This window comes from Onychostruthus taczanowskii, unplaced genomic scaffold (genome assembly GCF_017590055.1).
Source record: "Onychostruthus taczanowskii isolate IOZ18803 unplaced genomic scaffold, ASM1759005v1 scaffold1, whole genome shotgun sequence".
Lineage (NCBI taxonomy): Eukaryota > Metazoa > Chordata > Aves > Passeriformes > Passeridae > Onychostruthus > Onychostruthus taczanowskii.
The window spans coordinates 14,509,549-14,528,820 of NW_024496525.1; the positions used below are offsets into that span (position 1 = coordinate 14,509,549).

A 19,272-nucleotide genomic window follows, 5' to 3' on the forward strand; every position below is an offset into this window, starting at 1 on the left:
CTGTGAAAGAATGTCCTATGCATTGTCCCACACAGGTGGGCATCCCACCTGCCAGCTGCGAACAGCCCCACTGCAGTGCTCTTTCTCTTTTTAATGATTAACAAACGAAAGAAGTGCTGTGTTACACGGGCTAAACCTGGGAAATGTTGTGAAGTTACAGCCAGTAGGGGAGGATGGGTGCTGGGGGCACAGGGCTGACCAAACCAGCATTTTGGCATCTCTTAATTCCGTCCCAGTCAAACGCCAATTTCCTTCCTCGTAGGCACAGCTGCTGGCTGCAGGCTTAGTGTAGGCCCCAGCTTAGGCCGGCCCGCACCCGACAGAGCCGGTGGCCCGGGATCAAGCCCGTGGCCGCCTGCACACCTCGGAGCCACTCTCACGATGGGGCGCGGCAGCGTCCCGGCCTGCGCCGCTGCCCGAGGCGGGACTCGAACCGCTGTCCCCAGGACTCCCTGCTCCCCGCGATACCCGCGCAGCCACCAGGGCACGAGCGGGTGCGCGCCGAGCGCGCCCCCGCACGGGCCAGGGAGGAGGGGGGAGGCGGGGCGGCGCGCGTGCGCGCGCAGCTGGGTGCCGGCCGCGCGCGCCCTCCCAGGCTTCCCAGGGAATCCAGCGACAGCAGGAAGAGGCTCTTTCCCGCGCACGCGCAGCTGGCCGGGCGGGCGCGCGCTGAGCCGCGGCGGCGGGAGGGAGGGGGGAGGGGAGGGAAGCTGCTGAGGTAAAGTTAGGGGGAGAGAGAGACTCCGTCAGCGAAGCGAGAGCCGGGGAGGCTCGGCGGCCGCCATTACTGAGCGCCGGGGAGAGAGCGGAGAGGCGGGACGGGGCTGCGGCGGCCGGGAGCGCTCGGGAGCTGCGGGCCGGAGAGCGGAGAGAGCCCCGCGGGGAGGAGAAGCCGCCGGGGGCGCCGGCGTGGAGAGAGCGTCCCGGGAATGCTGCCGCTCCCGCCGCCGCCGAGGAGCCGGATCCCGACGGCGCGAGGTGAGGGGAGGAATGCGGTCCCGTGGGAGCCGGCCCGGCCTGAAGCGGGGCGGCCGGCCCGGCAGGCGGAAGGGGAGCGGGGGGAGGAGGCGGCTGCAGCCCGGCGAGCCGGCGCGGCGGCCGCTGGCTGTAACCAGTTCGGAGGGCTGGGGCCGCGTGGGGAGCGGGCACCGGCCCCGCGCCCCCCGCCCGGCCCCCTCGGCCCCGCCGCGCCACGGAGGGCAGGCGGGAAGGGCAGGGACAGGGGTGCCTGGTCCCAGACAGGTGATGAAGGCCTGAGCAATGGGAGGGTCTGAGCCTGCTGTACGAGGCTGCCAGCTGGTCACGGCTCTCTAGGGAGGGAGGAAGGCAGGAAGGGGAGCTTCCCTGCTCCTCTCTTCTTCCTTCCTCATTCCCTTCTTCTGCCTAGTCCTTTAGCTTCCTCCCTGCTTCCATTCCAAATGCCTTCCCCCCCTTTTCTCTTTTCTCTGTACTTATTTTCCTCTTCATTACCCCTAATACTCATTCACGCCTTCTCTGCTCTTTTCTTCCTCTACTAAATTTGAACAGTTGTCCATTCCCCTCCTCCTTCCTTTCACCTTCAAATATTGCTCGATATTAAATTTCAGAAAACTTCACTCTCCTAATGATGTGTGTGCGTTTCTGTTTTTCCACCAGGTGGATTTTAAGGCTTTGGAATAGGGTAGCCAGTTGCAGTGTTGCAGCTTTCGAGCGATTTGAATCCCTTCAACCAGCATAACCTTTAGACTCTCTCCACCCAAGGGAATCACCAGAGACGTACAGATGCAATGCTATGGTGTTGTAGCTAAGGATATAAGGAGTATGAAACGCTGCTTTAATTAAAAAAAGAACCAGGGCTATATAGTTATAAAAGGAAGACATACTTGTCACCATCTCCCCACAATACACCCCACCCCTCTGTACCCCCCTCTTTTGCTCTCTCCAGTATCGCTTTTGATATCAGTGTGGAATATTTCCTTAATAAGTAGGAGGGGAACGATTTTAATCTAGACCAAAATAGGCCTGTGGGGGTATGTGTGTATTCTTTAGTTTAGTGTCATGCAGATAAACCGATGGGTTTTTTTTTTTTCTTAATAGAGATCCTTGATAGAAATTTGAAAACTCTACACTGCAGAGTAAAAGCAGTAGAGAGGGAACAGCATTAGCTGGTCAATTGGACGTCCATTTTAAACCTGTGCATTGAAGCCAGTTGCAGCACTGATGCCTGTGTACTTATTTCATAAAGAATGAGGAGTTAATAGGTGGCATTTTTGTCAGTTGTGCTGTCTTACCTTCTGAAGAGTCTTCCGCATGACAGTTGTTTTCAGCAGTGACATCAGTGACCGGAGTTAACTGCCTTCTGATACTTATTTATAGTACATAGCTAAAGTAAGGGCATTACAAATGTTCATCCAAGTGCGTTTTTGTAAGGGGTTACTTTCATTTTTTGTGCTGCTTTGAAAATTATTTTAAGAAGTGCTAAAATTCTTAAAATTCTATTTATAGTACTCTGCTAAAACTCTGGTACTAGAGCTCAAAAAGTATGATGCAAATGTAAGGGGTTTTTTTAAAGTCTGTAGTACTTGAAGTATGGGAAATTGTTTAAGCATTTGTTACCTTATCACTAACTTGTTTTTGTAGAAGTTGCTTATAAGCGTGGAACATACTGAGCTGAAATAGCATTTTCTCCTGAAGTATCCCTACCTAAAGCAGCTGCCATTGTTGTAAAATCGTAAATAATTGCAACCAAATGCCTACCACTCCGTGGTATTGGACTTCACTTTAGCTAAGGTGTTGCATGTGTAACATAATCCAATTAAATACTTTAGCCTCAGACTAAATTGTTTTAAATGCTATATTTAGCACTAACAGAACCAAATGCTCCACATGTTTTTCAAGCTATGTGCTTTCCTAAAGCTGTAGGTGTTTTTTCCATGTGCAGACTTCGTAGAAAAGAAAAGCACTGATCATAATAATAGATTGTTCTCTGTAACTTTCCCTTTTGAGACTTGTTATTTGAGTAGATAGTGCAAAAATAATTCCATTATGTTTAATAAAGATATTAGAAGGATGCTGACGCTATCTTAAGTCTTCCAAAAGTACTTTCTTGACACAAGATAAATCGCATGTACTGGCATCTTTCAGGAATGTTTCACATAAAACTTCACGGAGCAGTGCTCGTCACTCCGTTTAGCAGGCTGCTCCTAGGCGGTGTGTCTTAGGATCCTGTGCAGAAGGCGTTCCTGGGGCGTGATGCTCCGTGACCTTCTCCGAGAGAGCGGCGCTTAGGAAGCCGAGCGCCCATCGCGGAGCGCTGCTGGCCGGGCGAGCTGAAAACAGCCCGTTTGTGGCCGTGACGTAGCCGTGCGAGCGAGCCCGTGGTGCATTCCTGCTCGGTGATAAGGCAGGAATGCTTTCCAGAGGGGCCTGCGTCCCGCGGCCGGGGAGGCGCTGCCGCCAGGGGGCTGTGTCCGCGCCCCCCGCCCGCAGGGAGCGCAGCGCGGTTCGGGGGGTCCCGCTCACTGGGAGTCCGGATTAGCGCTCCCGGGGCTTTCTCCTCCCCCGGATCTGTGTTACGTCTCTCCTAATGGGCACACAAAATACTTAATCGCTCTTTAATCACTCTTTGTTTGGTTGGTTCTTTTTTTCTTTTCTACTTTGAGAATTTTTAGCCTAAAGGTCAGTGTAAGTGAGCTGGAAGAGTATTGCATTTTATAGATTGTTGTTTGAACCATCTCATCACTTCCTGGTATTTACAGATTTGGTGAAATATTTAAAGAAAAAGGAGTTTATAATTCCTCGTAAGAAAATCTGAAACAACTGTGAAGTTATTTTGAATTTGCGTGTCAGCTGTGTTTTTCTAGTACATCTATTGGAAAACAAAATAATTAATCTGTGGCTAGTTCTGCACATTACATTTTGTGGTAAATAAGAGTTGTTTCTTTGGCTTTGAGTTAAAATTCCCACGCATTTTTGCAGTTCTGCATCAGTTGACATTCAAACATGACAGAAGAATGTTTGCATTAAAAAAAGCAAAACCAATACCTGCATGCACAATTTTTGGAAAAGTATATATAGTTGCATTTTGGCATTTATTTATTTAAGTTGGCTAATTTTTATGCAGAATATTATTTGCTGCTTATATATGCCATTTCCCTTTCTCATTTAGTAGTTTTAAAAAGAGGTTAATCAGTGTTGTTTTACACAGGTAGAAATGACACATATAGCTTGTACAAGGTCAAACAACAAACTAAGCTTTATGGTGTTGAGTCCTGGATTCTGTACTGCAGTTGCTCATGAAGCAAAATAGTATGAAACGATCCAGATCTGTGGATCAGTAAAATTAGTTGTAATTGCCCATACCAGGATGTAAATTTTTCATGTTTTTTTCTCCTAGGAAATGCATTTTAGCCCTTTTTCTGTCCTTACTATGATCCCTCCTTCTTTGTCTGCTTCCTTTCTTCTATTTTTATAAGTATTTTTATGGATTCCCTTTGTAAAATTTCTCCATTAGTTGTTTGTTTTTTTCCTGAGTATCTCCACAAATAAGCCTGATCGGGAGACTTGTCCTGAGAAACTTCTCTGATCACTCTGCATGTTTTGGTTGGAGCTTATCCTGTGCAAAAAGAATTAAGAATTTATTTCTTCTGTAATCTTGCACTTTCCTTCCCTGTTAAAATACAGGCTTTGAAACTATATTGAATGCTTTCAGATAGTCAAAAATCTGAAAATAAGTAACTTGAGAGGCCTGAGTTCAGACTACTGCTGTGCTGGTAATTCGAACCTTTACACTTTACCTTTTTATTGTACCTTGATTTAATTTATGTAGGTTGGTTTGGTTTTTCTCTTGTTTGTTGGGGTTTTTTTTTGTGGAGAGCAATAATGATAATAGATGCCCTGGGACTGCTAGATTCCACCTAAAGAATGATGTTTTGAGTTCAGAAGTAATATTTAGGCTCTGATTTAATTTTGAGTAATACATAGACAGTCTTCAGTGTATTATTAATAGAAGACATTTATTGAGCTTTGTAGGAACTAAGGGCTTTGAACTTCTGTTTTTAAACACGGTTTTTTGTTGCTTTATAATGTGAAGTTGATCAGTTGATGTTTCTCTTTTTTTTATTTTTAATACATTGATTACTTTGCTTTTGTGTGGGGGGAATTATCTAGGCTACAGAACTCCTTTAGGGATTACAGTTGGCCGTCATACTAACCAAGTCTGAAATGAGCAGCAGTTGGAGTCATCCATTCCCATCCTTCATTTCCCTGGCCTCATTAATCAGCATACCACTTTGACTGAATTTCTTTTCAGCCAGAGGATCACTGTTGTCCCTTGCTGTCTTGCTGTTGCTTGGTTGAGCTTAATTTCTGATTAGCAATCTGAATAATGTTTTTTCTCATGTTGGCCGATACTTGGGTAATTGTTGTAATTGTTACATTATTTATAAATAAGATTTCAAGTATGGTTAGTTAAGATCACCAGCACTCGTGAAGGCAAGAATATTGATGTGTAAATATGGGCAGGACACACTGTGTTAGGACCTCAACAGACTTAAGTGATTTGAAATTATTGATAAGGTGACACTGGCACACTTTGGTTTCATTTCTGAAAAAGATTTTCACCTGAAGGGAAGATTTCTTATGCTTGTTTGAGCAAAAAAGATAACTCTTGGTAAATACTGAATGAGAAATGATAATGTTATGTTACGGTATATCAACATTTTTTTTTTTTCTAACTGGTTGTTAGAAGGGAAAACAGTGCAATTCTTACTCTGTTTTGGGTAGGGCTATAGTTACTGTTGTGCTGATAGATCTCAGACATTAAGTGCTGTAGTAAGTTTTTCAATGGCAGGTTTTGGTTCTCAAAAAGTATGAGGTGAGGAATGACTTGGTATAAAAATTTGGTGTCAGTAGTAACTTGAATCTGGAGCTGTAACTTCCTTGGAGTCATGATCTGTGTATTTTGAGTGCACAACACTTTCAAACTCATCCTCCAGACCATTTCAGTGACACCTAATGTGTTTGAATTTACTTGGTGAGGTTACAGTAAGTTTCTTTTGGTGTATTTGTATACCTTGTAAAGCAGACTAGGCTGTGATGGGCCTTTTATTCACATGTGCTTCTTTTTGCTTGAGAAGAAACCCCAGAAAATACTGATCCATAAAGTGTTGTGTCTAGGCAACACTACAGAGTGAGTAAAGGACTTGTGGAAAACACTCTTTATTTTCCCTTAAATAGTTGATGGTCATAAGCAATTCTGTGGACTCTTTCAGACAACATGTTTGCTTCAGCCATATTAGGTCTAAAACATTTGTAGGTTCAGAAAGCAATTTTGGAGGGTATTGAGAAATACTCAAGGGCATTTATCTGTAAAGTGATTTTCTTGACTGTGGACTCATCTACAAGTTCCTGTGCAGCCACAATTACTTAATACTGATAGATTATTAATTCTTGAAGAATTTATTACTTGCTAATAATGTGGCATTCTGTTCTAGTCTTTAGAATTCAGCTTGGAAGACTTTGGGAAACATGTATTTGTAAATAGGGCTTTCTCTGATGTCTTAATGTTTCTGACTGATGTTGTAGGGGCCTCTGTTTGAGCTTTCTCTTGAGGCAGGGCCCCTCAAGCCTCAGATGCATTCTTGCAACTGGAGACACTTTTCTCTCACTGTCTCTGCTCTTCCACATACTCTGAGTTCTTCAGAGCCCCATTGTGTTTTTCCTCAAGAGCAAGTGTCTGCTCTGCTCAGCTAGCTGTGGATGTAGAGGAGTGCCACAGCTTGGAGGTAAGGGCAGGGAACAGGACTTCCCGCCTGTCTTCTCTGTCAAGTGATAGAATTTAGCACTGAAGCTCAGCCAGGCTTCATGCGCGACTGATAGACTGCTGCCTGTTGATTTTGGTGTTGTTTGGTACCACCAGATTAGTTACTGTTGTATTGATATATTGTTTATGAGTATTACCAATCTTTTTTGTCCAAAAGAAAACTACTGGAGCAAAGTGAATATTATTTCCAAAGCAAAGTGAAGTTATTAAGAATATAATTGTAAATGGCAAAACAAGAAATAGCTCTGTTGTTTTGATGTAGTATTTAGCAGATATACAGCATGGTGCTGCATCTTGCTTAACAATGACACCTTTCCTTAGTTGAAAATGCCTTACATAATATTCCAGTGCAAGTGCCTCAAGTTCCTTTGCTGTTCTGCATCATAGTGTGTGGATCACCGGCCTGGCAAAGTCTGGGTTTTGTGTGGATGCAAAGGGAAGAACAATGGAAGAGAGTTCTGGTTTTGATTACTTTATAGTAGCATCCCTGCAGTGAGATCAGCACTTAAAAGGGTTGTATTAATAATTTGTACCCTAGTTGAGAATTCAAAATCTTCAAATATAATTATACTGTCTATTGCTAATTTGTCACAGTTTGTGCGTCCTTTTAATTTACAAGTGGTGTACTACAGGTAAAAGGGTTTTGAGGTAGGCTGTACTTTTTTCCTATTAATAGAATACATATATACATAGACATACGTTTGTTTCATATATTTTGTACTTATGACTATACCAACTTCATCTTGCAAACCTATGTTCTAAATGCTTTAGAGTTCCAAATTTTCTACAGGTGATTTTTATAGCTCATATTTTATATGTTTTCTGAGAAACTACATGAATTTTTTTTCATTACAGGCTTCTGCAACCTAGGTATTATTGAAGTATCAAGTTGAAATTCAAATCACAATGACTTACGAACTCTGCCCACTCTCAGATATTAATAGTTGTGCTTACAGGAGTTAAACCCTCCAAATTTAGACAAAGACCAGCTTGGGTTTTGTTTATGGGTTTAAAATAAGGAAAACAATCCTCATGCATAGGTGAAGTGTTGTACCTTTTCTGATTGCTGCTTCTTCCTTCATAAACTTGAAACTTTTAATGGTTCTTATCTTTTGTTTTCAGATCCCTCAGGGAAGGACTTACTGAAGGGCACTGTTTAAATGTGTGACATAACTGCAGGAAGATCGCAGCAGGAGAGTCATCTTGCTTTGCACCTCTTTTTCCTAAGGGTAAGTTTGGGCTTTAGGTCTTTATAATGTGTTTAAAGGTGGGTAAATAAATACAAACTGTTACCTTATTTTCTTTATAACTATACTTGGAAATATAAAAGTCTGTAGAGACAAGGTCCTGCAGTGCATCTGTAGATGGTCAGAGATTCTTCCTGCAGTGATGTCAGATGCTTTGTATTATTTTCAATCCTAAGATTGAAATTAGTTGGGGAAATAAAACAACCCCTTCTTTGAATCTGTAACAGAGGTGGTGGGGAGGGTTAGATGAATTGTAGTGTTTACAATTTGTTATAATTGAATTAGACAGATTGAACTAAGGTAATGGAACTAATTTAGAATGAATTTCCAGTGTGTATGCTTTAAAACAGTACGAAATGATAAAGTACATTTACATTAGTGGTATAGTGAACTGAAAGATCTTCCATTTGGAGAACAATTTAATGATGATTACATATTAAATGTGAAGCCATTACAATGTCAGATTTTACCAGTTTTATTACTTAATTAACATAGATTTCATTCTGTGACTTTGTACAATCAGTGCAAAGTAGGAAATGTATTTAAAAAAAAAACCCAAAAACAAACCCACACTGGTTTTAAATATCTTTAGTGATTCAGCTTCTACTATGGTTAAAATATTTCATGTCAGAACTTTAATGAGAGACTGATGTGTTTGTTCTCCCTTTGTCAGTGTTCCCCTTCTCCTTACTCTTTGTACTTAGTTGCTTAAAAATGTATTGATTTAACAAAACATTTTGTAGATGGAAGAGGAACAACTTTTGCTGCTGAGGATATGGAGTATCTGAAAATATTGATTGTTTCTTATAAACTAATTGCAAATTGACAATGTCTTCCTGATGAAATGAAGTAATCATGTGGATGAAGATTTTTGTGTTCTAGTTTAGTCCACATGAAATCTGTATTGTGCTGTGGCAAACAGAAAACATTTTATAGTGGAAGTGCTGACTGAATTTCTCATTCTAACAGTTTGAATGATGCTACTATGATAAGATTTGCTTTAGAAAGAAAACACTGGGTTTATTTGTAGTAATATAAATACTGCTTGTAAAGGATGCTATTTTTGCTAAGTATTTTTATTCCTGAAGCCATTTTCTGTTAGATCCAAATTCTGTGTTTAAGAATATAATAAACACAGTGGAAACAGTGAGAAGCAAAATTTAAAATATGACTTGTCTTTCTGAATGGGTCTTTGAGTAATCTGATTTAACTGAAAAAGAATTCTAAAATCTGGCATAAAAGGTTCAGTTTTTGCAGTATAAAAGCTCTTGAGTATAAAAATAAGGTGTTCCTCTTCATTTTGTAATGAAGTTGATACTTTCTTCCTAAAAAAAAGTACTTTACTTTTCTATGATTTCCATAACAAACAGCTTGTTTTTTTTAGCTTGTATTTTATATTTTGGTTAGTTAATTGTTGCTAAGAAGGACAAAGTATATCACACTAAAATTTCAATATTGACGCTTGTTATGCTTTCATTCTGATAAGGACTATTTATAGTTTAAGTACATTTGTGTTGTTACTTTGTACTCTACAACTGTAAAAGCAAATATGTTGAGTACAATAGTATCTGCCTTTCTTTTATAGTGCCATGTAGTAGTTGTCTTTTTACCAAGAAAATTAGAAGTATTTTTATAAAAATATTTTCGGAGAGGACAGAACAGTGTAGGTTGGAAGAGACCTCTGAATGTCATCTCGTCCAGCTTCCCTGCTCAAGCAGGGTCACCTAGGGCAGTTTGCCAAGATCTGTGTCCAGGTGTCTTTTGAACAGTGCAGGAGCCTTTACAACTTCCTGGGCAAACCAGGCCAGTGCTCAGTCGCCCTCACAATAAAAAAAAGTGTTTCCTGATGTTCATACGGCATCTTCTGTATTTTGGTCTGTGCCCATTGCCTCCTGTCTTGTTCCTGGGACCACTGAACGGAGTCTGGCTCTGCCTTCTTTTCACCTTTCCTCCAAATATTTGTACACATTGATGAGATCTTCCCTGAGTCTTTGCCAGGTTGAAGAGTCCTAGTCTTTTCTTAAATGAGAGCTGCTGTGGTGCTTTAGCCCTTTGGTGCATTCTCTAATAGTTCTGTATCTCTCCTGTACTGTGGAACTGGACACAGTGCATCAGGTGTGGGCTTACCAGTGCTGCAAAGAGGGGAAGGTTAACCTGCCTTGACCTGCTGGCATTACTTTGTCTGATGCCGCCCAGGGTGCTCTGAGCCTTGTTTGCCACAGGTGCACACTGCTGGGTGGTGTTCGTGTCCACTGGGATCCCCAGGTCCCCCTCTGGACAGCTGCTCTTTAGGCGGCTGGCTCCAGCATGTACTGCTGCATGGGCTTATTCCTCCCCGCAGGCAGGACTGTATCATTTGCTCCTCCTAGTTTTTTCATCAGCAAACTTGCTGAGGATACGTTCTCCCCCAACATTCAAGTTATTAATGAAGGTACTGGGCAGTATTGGACCCAGTATTGGCTTCTGGTTACTGGCCCCCAAGTAGATTTCATGCCACTAGTCACTATCTGCCAGTCATTTGGGTATTCAATTTTTTCTGGTTTCCTAATAATAATGTAATTGGTTCAAAACCAGCAAATGCATTTTCATTTGCAGTGTGCATGCAAGGAAGGTCTTCTGATTAATAACTGAGAGTTAGTGGTAATTGTTATACTTGATGACAGTTTCAATAAAGCCACTGGAACCTTATAGTAATTCTGTGAAAATCTGAATGTAGATACAGTAGTTTTTGTTTCCAGTTAAGGGAAGTTTGTTGTTTCATTCCTTCTGTCTCTATGAAAAAAACTTTGTAGTCTTAAAACATATACATAAGTCCTACTCTTAGAATTTGTATGATTGTTTTTCTGTAGAATTCATGTTCAAAACATTTCCTTAAAAGCAGTTTGCTGTTAGTATACAGATCAAGTAGTCTACTTCTGGATGTAGGTAGCAGCTGAGGTGTGTGGCCAACTGCCTGCTTTTAAAGCTACTTGTTTTGAAATTTCCTTTACTGCAACCTAAGCTCAAACCTACAAATGCACGCAAAAGTAAAGTTATTCTTACAGATGAGCATGATATCTAGTGAAAATTTGAGTGTGAATAGAAGTGCATGAATATTTGGTTTAGAGTTTTTATGTTGTATTTTTGCTTTTTAGTGCCCAGTATTTGTAAGCTAAGGAGGAGAACAGTAGTTTGGGGGTTTGGGTGTGAGTTGTCTTTTTTTTAGAAGTATGCTGCTCAGCTATCAAAACAGCTGACAAACTACTACTAAACTGTGCCTAAAATATGTTTATTTTAAAATCTGTAGTATAAATAGCATTAGCATTACTGAATTATGAATTTATGATCTCGTTCAAAGTAGTTGTAGAATTTTCATACACACAAAAAGGGTGATCAAGCACAAGTGCTTCTTAAAATCTCTTTTCCCTCATGAATATTACAAAGAAATACCTGCAATCTTGATTTTTTTCTTCTCTGTATTTTTTAGGAAGATGATGCTCCGTGTCCAAGTTTCCTGAAGTTCTCTTAATCACAAGCTGAAGCAGGAACAACTGAAGGCCATTTCTGGAACCTTGGATATACAATTCAAATTTATAGGAACCTTTTCCAGAATGAAAACCACATACAGTTACCTTGATAATTGCAAAAGGATGAGAGGAAAGTTATGATGGCAAAAAACAAAGAGCCACGCCCCCCATCTTATGCTGTTAGTGTTGTTGGACTGTCTGGAACTGAAAAGGATAAAGGTAATTGTGGAGTCGGAAAGTCATGTTTGTGCAATAGATTCGTTCGTTCAAAAGCAGATGAATATTATCCTGAGCATACCTCTGTGCTTAGCACAATTGACTTTGGAGGAAGAGTTGTTAACAATGATCACTTTTTGTACTGGGGTGACGTAACACAAAGCGGTGAGGATGGAATTGAGTGCAGAATTCATGTAATTGAGCAGACTGAATTCATCGATGATCAGACTTTCTTGCCTCATCGGAGTACGAATTTACAACCGTACATCAAACGTGCAGCTGCCTCCAAACTGCAGTCTGCAGAAAAACTAATGTACATTTGCACAGATCAGCTAGGCTTGGAGCAAGACTTTGAGCAAAAACAAATGCCTGAAGGGAAATTAAACATAGATGGGTTCTTGTTGTGCATTGATGTAAGCCAAGGATGCAATAGGAAGTTCGATGATCAACTTAAATTTGTGAATAATCTTTATATCCAGCTCTCAAAATCTAAAAAACCCATAATAATAGCGGCAACAAAATGTGATGAATGTGTGGATCATTATCTGCGAGAGGTTCAGGCCTTTGCTTCAAATAAGAAGAACCTTGTGGTCGTGGAAACATCAGCGAGATTCAATGTCAATGTTGAAACATGTTTTACTGCACTGGTACAAATGATGGATAAAACTCGTGGCAAACCTAAAATAATCCCCTATCTGGATGCCTATAAAACTCAAAGACAGTTAGTTGTTACGGCAACAGATAAGTTTGAAAAACTTGTCCAAACTGTGAGAGACTATCATGCAACTTGGAAAACTGTTAGTAACAAACTGAAAAACCACCCTGATTATGAAGAGTACATAAATTTGGAAGGAACAAAAAAGGCCAAAAATACATTTTCAAAACACATAGAGCAACTTAAACAGGAACATATTAGAAAGAGAAAAGAGGAATACATTAATGCATTGCCAAGAGCTCTTAATACTCTTCTGTCAAATCTTGATGAGATTGAACTTTTGAGCTGGTCAGAAGCCTTGAAGGTAATGGAGAAAAGGCCTGACTTCCAGTCCTGTTTCGTAGTGCTTGAAAAAACACCCTGGGATGAAACTGACCACATAGATAAAGTGAATGACAGAAGGATTCCATTTGACCTTCTCAATACCCTAGAGGCAGAAAAAGTTTATCAAAACCACGTGCAGCATCTCATATCTGAAAAAAGGAGGGTTGAAATGAAAGAGAAATTCAAAAAGACTCTTGAGAAAATCCAATTAATTTCACCTGGACAGCCATGGGAAGAAGTTATATGTTTTGTGGTGGAGGACGAAGCATTCAAATACATCACTGATGCAGATAGTAAGGAAGTGTATGCTAGGCATCAGAGGGAGATTGTTGAAAAAGCCAAAGAGGAGTTTCAGGAAATGCTTTTCGAACATTCAGAGTTATTTTATGATCTGGATCTTAATGCAACACCAAGTACAGATAAAATGAGTGAAATTCATGCAGTTCTGAGTGGAGAACCCAGATACAAAGCTTTACAGAAACTTGCACCTGATAGAGAATCTCTTCTGCTCAAACATATAGGATTTGTTTATCACCCAACTAAAGAAACTTGTCTCAGTGGCCAAAACTGCATGGACATAAAAGTAGAAGAGTTGCTTGCCAACAGTCTTCTGCAACAAGACCACGGGCGCTCAAATTTATACCATGATAGTGCCAACATTGATAAAATCAATCTTTTCATTTTGGGCAAAGATGGCCTTGCACAAGAATTGGCAAATGAAATTCGGACACAATCCACTGATGATGAATATGCATTAGATGGAAAAATATATGAACTAGATCTTAGGCCTGTTGATGCCAAATCCCCATACTTGCTGACTCAGTTGTGGACCTCAGCCTTCAAACCGCATGGTTGTTTCTGCGTGTTTAACTCTATTGAATCACTGACTTTTATTGGGGAGTGCATTGCAAAAATAAGGGCTGAAGCATCTCAGATAAGGAGAGACAAGTATATGGCTAATCTTTCATTTACGTTAATATTGGCTAACCAGAGGGACAGTGTTAGCAAGAATCTACCTATTCTGAGACATCAGGGACAGCAATTGGCTAACAAGTTACAGTGTCCTTTTGTAGATGTGCCTGCTGGTACGTACCCACGCAAGTTTAATGAGGCCCAAATAAAACAAGCTCTGAGGGGAGTACTGGAAGCAGTTAAACACAATTTTGATGTTGTAAGTCCAGTTCCCACCATTAAAGATCTGTCAGAAGCTGACTTAAGGATTGTCATGTGTGCCATGTGTGGCGATCCGTTCAGTGTGGATCTTATTCTTTCACCTTTCCTTGATTCTCACTCCTGTAGTGCTGCTCAGGCTGGCCAGAATAATTCTTTAATGCTTGATAAAATAATAGGTGAGAAGAGACGTCGAATACAGATAACTATATTATCGTATCATTCTTCCATCGGTGTAAGGAAAGATGAACTTGTTCATGGATATATACTGGTCTATTCTGCAAAGCGAAAGGCATCCATGGGAATGCTTCGGGCATTTCTTTCTGAAGTTCAGGATACGATTCCTGTCCAGTTGGTGGCTGTTACTGATAGCCAGGCAGACTTCTTCGAGAACGAAGCAATCAAGGAACTCATGACTGAAGGAGAGCACATAGCAACAGAAATTACTGCTAAGTTTACAGCTCTATATTCATTATCTCAATATCATCGTCAAACTGAGGTTTTCACATTGTTCTTCAGTGATGTCTTAGAGAAGAAAAACATGATTGAAAGTTCCTACATGTCAGACAGCACAAGGGAATCAACGCATACAAGTGAAGATGTTTTTCCAAGATCTCCGAGAGGAGGTTCCCTTGACTATAATTACCCAGATTCAGAGGATGATGCTGAGGGACCACCACCTTACAGTCCAATTGGTGATGATGTAAGGTTACTTCCAGCACCTAGTGATCGTTCAAAGTACCGACTGGATTTGGAAGGAAATGAGTATCCTATTCACAGTACACCAATCAATTGTCATGACCATGAACGCAACCATAAAGTGCCTCCTCCGATAAAACCGAAACCGCTTGTTCCAAGAACAAATGTAAAAAAACTGGATCCTAACCTCCTGAAAACAATTGAGGCAGGTATTGGCAAAAACCCCAGGAAACAGCCTTCTCGAGTGCCTGCAGCAGCACCCGAAGATACAGACCAATCTGACAACTATGCTGAACCTATTGACACGATTTACAAACATAAAGGCTTTGCAGATGACATCTATGCGGTTCCCGAGGATAGTCAGAATCGTATTATTAAAGTTCGAAACTCAATTGTTATAAATACCCAAGGTGAGGAAGAAAATGGGTTTTCTGATAGAGTATCCAAAAGTCATGGGGAAAGAAGGCCTTCAAAATACAAGTACAAGTCTAAGACACTGTTCAGCAAAGCCAAGTCTTACTATAGGAGAACACATTCGGATGCAAGTGATGATGAGGCTTTCACCACTTCTAAAGCTAAAAAAAAAGGAAGGCATCGTGGAAGTGAAGAAGACCCACTTCTTTCACCTGTTGAAACATGGAAGGGTGGCATAGATAATCCTGCTATTACATCGGACCAAGAATTGGATGAGAAAAAAACTAAAAAGAAGCCCCACAAAGTAAAAGAAGATAAGAAGGTAAGTCAATTAATTTAAATTTTGTTTACAACTTCTCGTGGATTGTAAAACGGGAAGAGACAAAACATGCAAGTGTTCTATCCTCTTTTGAAACAGGTGCTTTAAAATTTTCAAACTGTATTTGTTTGATTTTTTTTTTTTTCTTAAGTTCCTATTAAGTTGCTTGGAACTGGGAAAGCTTAGTGAATGATATAGTTTGTCTATCAGCTGTTCAATAAATGTGAGTTATTTTCATCTGTACTTACATGTGGAGGCTTCCTTCCATTTGAGTAAGGTGATGTGGTTTTTTTAAGGAAAAAGCTGCTTTGTGAGTTCTTGAGTAGAACTGGTTCTTTCAGTTGTTGCGATTTTTGCTGTTGGAGTGAGCTTTAGGGCTGGTGAGTGAAACGAGTGATTTCTTTTTAATTCTTAGTTGTCTGCCTGGAACTCTAGAACAAGTGCATAAAAAGAAAACCATATTTAGTAGTTCTACTGACTGCTGCATTTTCCTAGTGTGGGCAAACAGGTAATCAAGCTGAAAGTTATACTACCTTTACAATTCTCTATACAAGCAGAATAAAGGGAACAAAACAGGAAAATAAAGGGAAAATAATAATGTTGCAGTTTACTTCAAAAATGTTTGATCTTCATGCCTGAGAGTTACTTATTTTTTGACTGGCTTTGTTGTGTGGGTTCTTCATGTACATTCTTTATGGTTTGGATTTTAATTTTAGGCCAGCAATCATTGTGTTAGGTATAGTTTTGACATGAAATCAGGAGTGTTCCTGATCAGTTAGATATTTTCTTTCTTGTCCCAAAACGATCTGACCTTTGTAATATTATCTTTTGTAGCATTTTTCAAATGTCATTTTTTTTAGCTTAAATCTGGTGGTGCTTGAATAGCATGAATAAGTTTCGTTCAAGTAGAGCATAGTTAAATTAAACTAATAGATAAAATTCTTACTGGTATGCAGCTGTGATTTGAATTACACATGACTTATTTAAAGGCCACTAAATTTTCTCAAGGCTTACTCATATGCATGGATAATGATATCTTGTGGGTATAAAATCATATGGTTAAAAATACTTTGAAGTTATTCTTTTGGAGAAACTTAGATTTTAAAAAAAACTGTAATTTTATACTTTTCATAGAATCATTGATAATATCCAGAGTTGAAAGGAACCCATAAAGATCACTGAGTCCAGCTTGTGAACTTCTTTTGCTTGAAGTAGTGTTTCTACATAGAAATCAAAATGTAGTTGCATAATCTTCCTACTGTTGCAGCTGTTGAGTTGAGAGCAAGTTACTCTGAGTTAAATCTATTTATGTGTTAAACTGAGTAGATTACTGTAGTGGAGGTCTTGTCTTCCTAAAATTATGTCAGGAAATCCCCTGATGGCTCTAACAAAGCCTCCACTTCTGGGTTTGGCCTGTTGAGAAGAAGCCCGAGTTGGAAGTTACAGGCTGTTTTAATTTTTTTAGTGGATAAATTTCTTGAAGAGTAGAATTGTATTAAGTTCTGTTTGGTTGGTGATTTGTTGGTTATCGGAGTGTTTGTTTCTGAGGGAGGGTGCTGTATTATACTCACAAGTAGCAAAGCTGCTACTCTTTAATTAGTAAAAACTTCTAATAATTGTGGAAATTATTGTAATTGAGAAAACAAATTTGACTTGATAGCTCAAATGTTTGCAAGTTTTCAAAGTATCTTGAGTGCTCGGCGCTTTTGATAAGTAATGACTTCTCTGTGTGTTGACTTGAATGGAGTTGAAGTGAGAGTAGTTCCAGTTCAAGTGGGTTATTCTAGTTCATTATCTGTTCTTTGGGGTTTTTAACAGTTAATTTTATTTCAGAAGAGATGCAGATTTTTAGTTTTGGAAATTTTTCTGCATATTTTCCTGTGTTGTTTTGGATGAGCAGCTAGTAGTCTTTTATTACAGAAATGCAAAATTTATTCAGATTATATTGTCCTTGTCAAGTGTTATTTGGTCCATATGAGAGATGTTAGTGCACCACTATTTACAGACTGCTTGATGGGTTTTTTTGAGAATTGTGACCCCTAGAATATGAGAGGTAAATAGAACTTGTGTACTTCTTTCTGGCTACTTTTTAAATCTCTTACTGATACTTTTTCTGAATTGTTCAGCTTTATGTAGAGGGAAAACAGGATACATGTGTATCCTATTAAATTCTTGCTTTAATTATAGTGATTCTGAAATACAGAAATCTTATGAACAAAATGAATTTGTTTGGAAAAACTTGAATTTTAATGTCTGAACTCCTAATTGTCTTTTTCCAAGATTTTCTTTTAAGCCCAAATAGGATGTAACATTCTTAATACTCCTTGCATTTTTTTTGGTTTGAGATATGGTGTTTCTGGGTGGGGTTTCTTGTGAGGTGTTGCAGGAGAGACATGACTGTGCTGAACAATGCTTATCCTGATCCTTCCAGGTCCAGTGTCCCAACTCAGGATAAAATCACACTAAAAAAAAGGCACTAGGACAGATACAGGGAGGCAGAGAATAGATGTAAAGTGATTGGAGGGTTCAAGTGAAAAAATGGAAGGGAAAAAGGCAGTAGTTGGGTGAGTAAGGAGGAAGAAAGATTTGACAAACAGTAGAGTAGGAAAATGAACTGCTGTAGTTTGGCTAACATGTGTATCAAACTTTAAAAATCTATTGAGAACATAGGTTATTAAAGGCAGAAGTAAATACTCGGAATTGTGCTACTTGTTGCTATTTGGAAGCATAAATTAAAATATTTTTTTGTGGAAAGTGTAGCAATGACAAACCTGTGGCAAGCAAGTAACATTACTTGCAAGGTCACATAAGGTTTCTTATTCAATTTAAACCTCAGACCAGTTAAGCAAGTGTGCTTTGGTCTAAATTACTTGCCCATTCTTTTTGTCCAAAACACTGCACTAGTGTTCTTAGATCTTGTTTCAGTATACTGGTAGTCAGAACTGGAAGAGCATCGTCCTTGTGCTCCTCTTTCAATTATCACAGAAATAATTCTTCTGAAGACTTTAATCTCCTCATTCTTACTACTCTGAAAAACTCATCCAGAGCTTCTGTTTCCTCTGTATTGGGGAAGAATCTTGCAATTCCTAGTTTTCACTCATCCTTATTGCATCCTTTATCCCGAAATGTTTCTTTTTCTGGCCAGTCACCTCCAAACTGGTGAAGAGAAAATGGCTACTTCTCGGCCTGAGTTTTAAAAGATTAAAAAAAAATTGGAATTTTCTTCTGAACCTGTTTTTGAATGGGGATGACTGAAACTGTACATAGTATTACGAGGAATGTCATAACAGTGCATCATGTAATCTTAATGTTTGCTGATATCTACTGGAAATTGCTACCCAACACAATTGTGTGATTGCACCCAACCTTTGCTTAGCTGCAGTTGCTTTAGGTACCTGTGGCCTGCTCTTGTCCTTGATAATTTCCAGGTAATGACTCCATACTGCACAGTACAGGTGGTTTATTGTACGTGCACACATGTATAGTACCTGTACGTTACAGCGTGTGCTACAGGCACGTTACAGCACATAAGTTTTATTAGTTGTGCATCCCAGTGCAGGATTTCTCCATTACTCTATGATTTTGTCCTTTTGGTTGCTGAATATCATCTGTTTTCTGTTCCTCCAGTTGTCTCTATAGTTTCCTATATGCCATCACCAGGTGCCTTACTGAAGTCTAGATTGGTGAAACCAACAGATGGCAGTTCAATCTTTGCCTCTAGAGAAGAGAAAATGGAAAAAGCTGAATCAGTATAATCAAGTTTGTGATACACCCACCTTTATCCTATTTTATTTTATTAGCACATGTCTAAATGTTCTGAGAAAATTTGTCATATGACTTTGCATGTGCTATTAACAAGT

The 19,272-nt window shown here is 39.9% G+C and overlaps 1 protein-coding gene across 1 annotated transcript in view; it reads left to right on the top strand.

The window, feature by feature from the left end:
• The first annotated feature begins 648 nt into the window (after positions 1–648).
• ARHGAP5 (Rho GTPase activating protein 5) overlaps positions 649–19,272 on the top strand; it is a 47,358-nt gene continuing 28,734 nt past the window's right edge. The window contains exons 1-3 of the mRNA XM_041409370.1: positions 649–978; positions 7,925–8,031; positions 11,516–15,415. Of these exons, the coding sequence (XP_041265304.1) occupies positions 11,693–15,415 (3,723 nt within the window). The 5' untranslated portion in view covers positions 649–978; positions 7,925–8,031; positions 11,516–11,692. The remainder of the gene's footprint in view (positions 979–7,924; positions 8,032–11,515; positions 15,416–19,272) is intronic.